Raw genomic sequence first — 2778 nt, forward strand, 5'->3', positions numbered from 1 at the left:
TTTGTAAACTCTGCAAGAGTTTGCACAGATATTTAAAGTACTATGCAGGTATCAGGGAGAAGGATTACATACAGCTAAAAAAGCTTTAGAAGGAAATGTTGATAAGCCTATAGGAAAAAGGCCCTAAAATATTCTCCTGTGCCTATTATGCACATAACTACTGTAAATGGTTAAGGTAATATGAATTTTGCAAGAGCAGGACACCAAATTTGTGTAGGAAAAAAAACCTATCACTTTTTGATACTTGATGTGAATTTACTACAGACCATGTAAATACAAAGTTTTTTTCCCTGAAAAGAAAATAGGGACAACTAGATTAAAAGCTTAAGTAAGAATAAATGTACATAACAAAAAGCACAGTCCTAATGATCAATTTCTCATTAAATTATAATCCCCAAACCAGAAGATTTGGGTAAGGCAGAAGTATTCTAAAACTTATAAAAATCCTTCAAAATTAAATTAGCAAAGTTTTTCATTACCAAAAGAAATCTATTATATCTGACCTGGGAAAAAATATAATTTTTCCTCAAAAATTTTGCTAAGGAAATTACTGAAAAGATAAAAATAGAAATAGCATTGCTTTCGAAAACAGTGAAAAACTGGGCAACATTCAAATGTAGATTGTGAATTATCAACCCAATGTTAAATTTTATAATTGTTAAAAAACTATGATTTTAAAAAGTTGGTTTTAATATACAAAAATGCCTCTCAAAAAGTAAAGTTAATGGAATGAATTATAATATGTACATTCTAGTTTCTCAAACACATTACAGCAAGGAAAATGGATATAAAAATGTTAAGAATTGGTGCAAGTGATCATAGATGAATTTTTTGTCATTATTGCTATAAATTATTTTTAAACAAACTTTAAGAAACTGCTTCACTACTATGATGATTTTGCAAATCTCTTCCCTTTCTGTTGTCACCACAGAGAACCATATGGAAAAGAATGACACAGAAACCACAAATTTCATCCTCCTGGGCTTCTTCCCTGAATTTAGATACATCACAGCTATAGTGTACATTACTCTCCTGATATACATGGCTGCCTTCACTGGCAACACTCTTCTGATCCTCCTCATTTGGTTGGATTCCCGGCTCCATACCCCCATGTACTTCTTCCTCAGCCAGCTATCTTTAATGGATTTGACATTGACTTCCAGCATTGTCCCCAAAATGGTGGCCAACTTCTTCTCTGGATGGCGGAGCATCTCATTCCTGGCTTGTGGGACTCAAATATTTTTCTCCCTGACTGTGGCCATTGCAGAATGTATCCTTATAACTCTCATGTGCTTTGATCGCTATGTGGCTGTCTGTAATCCCCTGCGGTACCCTGTCATCATCAGTCCTAGGGTTTGCTTGCATATGATTGTCATATCTTGGGCTGGAGGTGCATTTACTTCCTTTGCTCACACTGCTTTCACCTTGCATTTTCACATCTGCAGCCCCAGAGAGATCCCTCACTTCTTCTGTGAAGTCATGGCTGTTCTTGGGATTGTCTGTGAGGACATCTTAGCCTATGAGAAGGCTGTGGTGGTGACCAGCATCCTTGTTTTGTTGCTGCCCTTATCTCTCATCTTGTCCTCCTATGTTCTTATCTTGCTTTCTCTTCTCCAAATGAACTCCCCAGAAGTCAGGAACAAAGCTCTGGCCACTTGCTCCTCCCATCTCTGTGTAGTGAGTCTCTATTTTGGTCCAGGTATGTGCATCTACATGAGACCTGGCTCTGCCAAAACTCCAAGATTGAATCAGGGTCTCTTTCTGTTTGGAACTGTCCTTACCCCCCTCTTAAATCCTCTTGCCTACAGTCTAAGAAACAAAGAAGTTCTAAGTGCCCTGAAAAAGTTGGTAGGGAAGTGTCAGTCCTCCAGGTAGAAGGCAGAAATTTCACTATCAGCTGCACATAATCCAGACATGCACCAGCAAAGGGCATTTTATCACTTAAAAAATAATCTCTGCAGGACCCTGGAAAAATCAATCAATTTTAATTGAGTTGTTCTATCCCCCTTTACCTGCAGAAAAATAATGTTGAGCTCATTTCCTTTCCCCATCTTGAGGTTTCTGTCCAATTGTCACAGATAATATGCTAATGAAGGAGAAGGTAATATGCCCATCAATCCTTTACATTATTCCTACTTATAGTCATGTGAACCATAATATTTGTCAAGTTTCATGTTGGTTCCATGAAAGAACCACCCACAGAATGCAGAAAATTACCAAGTATACATGTGGTGCCTCAGAAGCAATCACTGGTTAAAGTAACAAGAATGAAGATAGATTGTTAGGGATCAAGTAAATTTACCAGTGTTATTTTGTTCTACCTAACAGGAATGCTATATCCTCTTAAATGCGAAGTCTTCAGTCTATGTCAGAACTTCCAATGACTAGTTCTCATATCTGCTTTAAAATAATTTGCTCCCTTCATTAACAGTACCCATAAACTAAATCTGTGTGTCCATCAGCCCAGCTGGATTAGAATGTTTAAGTCAGGCTCAGGAATCTGACCGACAAAACTTCTAAGTGTTCTCACATGTACCAAAGAATGGGGGCCAGTGATCTATTTATTGAACTAGCTAGGGTTTCTAGACTGTCCTTGAAAAATAATTTACCATCTCAAAGTTTCTTGATTTCCTTGCAGTGTAACTGTAGGATGTGTTAAGTAGCTGGCAAACACCTTTATTTTCAAAAATGACAGAGAATAAAGTTTTTCTCTGTGTTTGTAATACTCCATAATTTTAAATTTTGCACACATAGAACTGAGTAAATCAGTAGTAAAAA

At 36.9% G+C, this 2778-nt stretch overlaps 1 protein-coding gene across 1 annotated transcript; it reads left to right on the forward strand.

The window, feature by feature from the left end:
- The first annotated feature begins 939 nt into the window (after window positions 1-939).
- LOC110259578 (olfactory receptor 2AJ1-like) lies at window positions 940-1875 on the forward strand. Its single transcript, XM_021085061.2, has one exon. It carries the CDS (start codon window positions 940-942, stop codon window positions 1873-1875), a length of 936 nt encoding a protein of 311 aa, XP_020940720.2.
- The last annotated feature ends 903 nt before the right edge of the window (window positions 1876-2778 follow it).

The sequence above is a fragment of the Sus scrofa genome, chromosome 2 (genome assembly GCF_054392235.1).
Source record: "Sus scrofa isolate SSC_HxYL_T2T_F1_AM1 chromosome 2, Sscrofa_HxYL_maternal_Yorkshire_Landrace_v2.0, whole genome shotgun sequence".
NCBI classification, from domain to species: Eukaryota; Metazoa; Chordata; class Mammalia; order Artiodactyla; family Suidae; genus Sus; species Sus scrofa.

Bases quoted from the DNA above. Each gene is read 5' to 3' on its own strand.
- LOC110259578 (XM_021085061.2), top strand. From the start codon at position 940: ATGGAAAAGAATGACACAGAAACCACAAATTTCATCCTCCTGGGCTTC.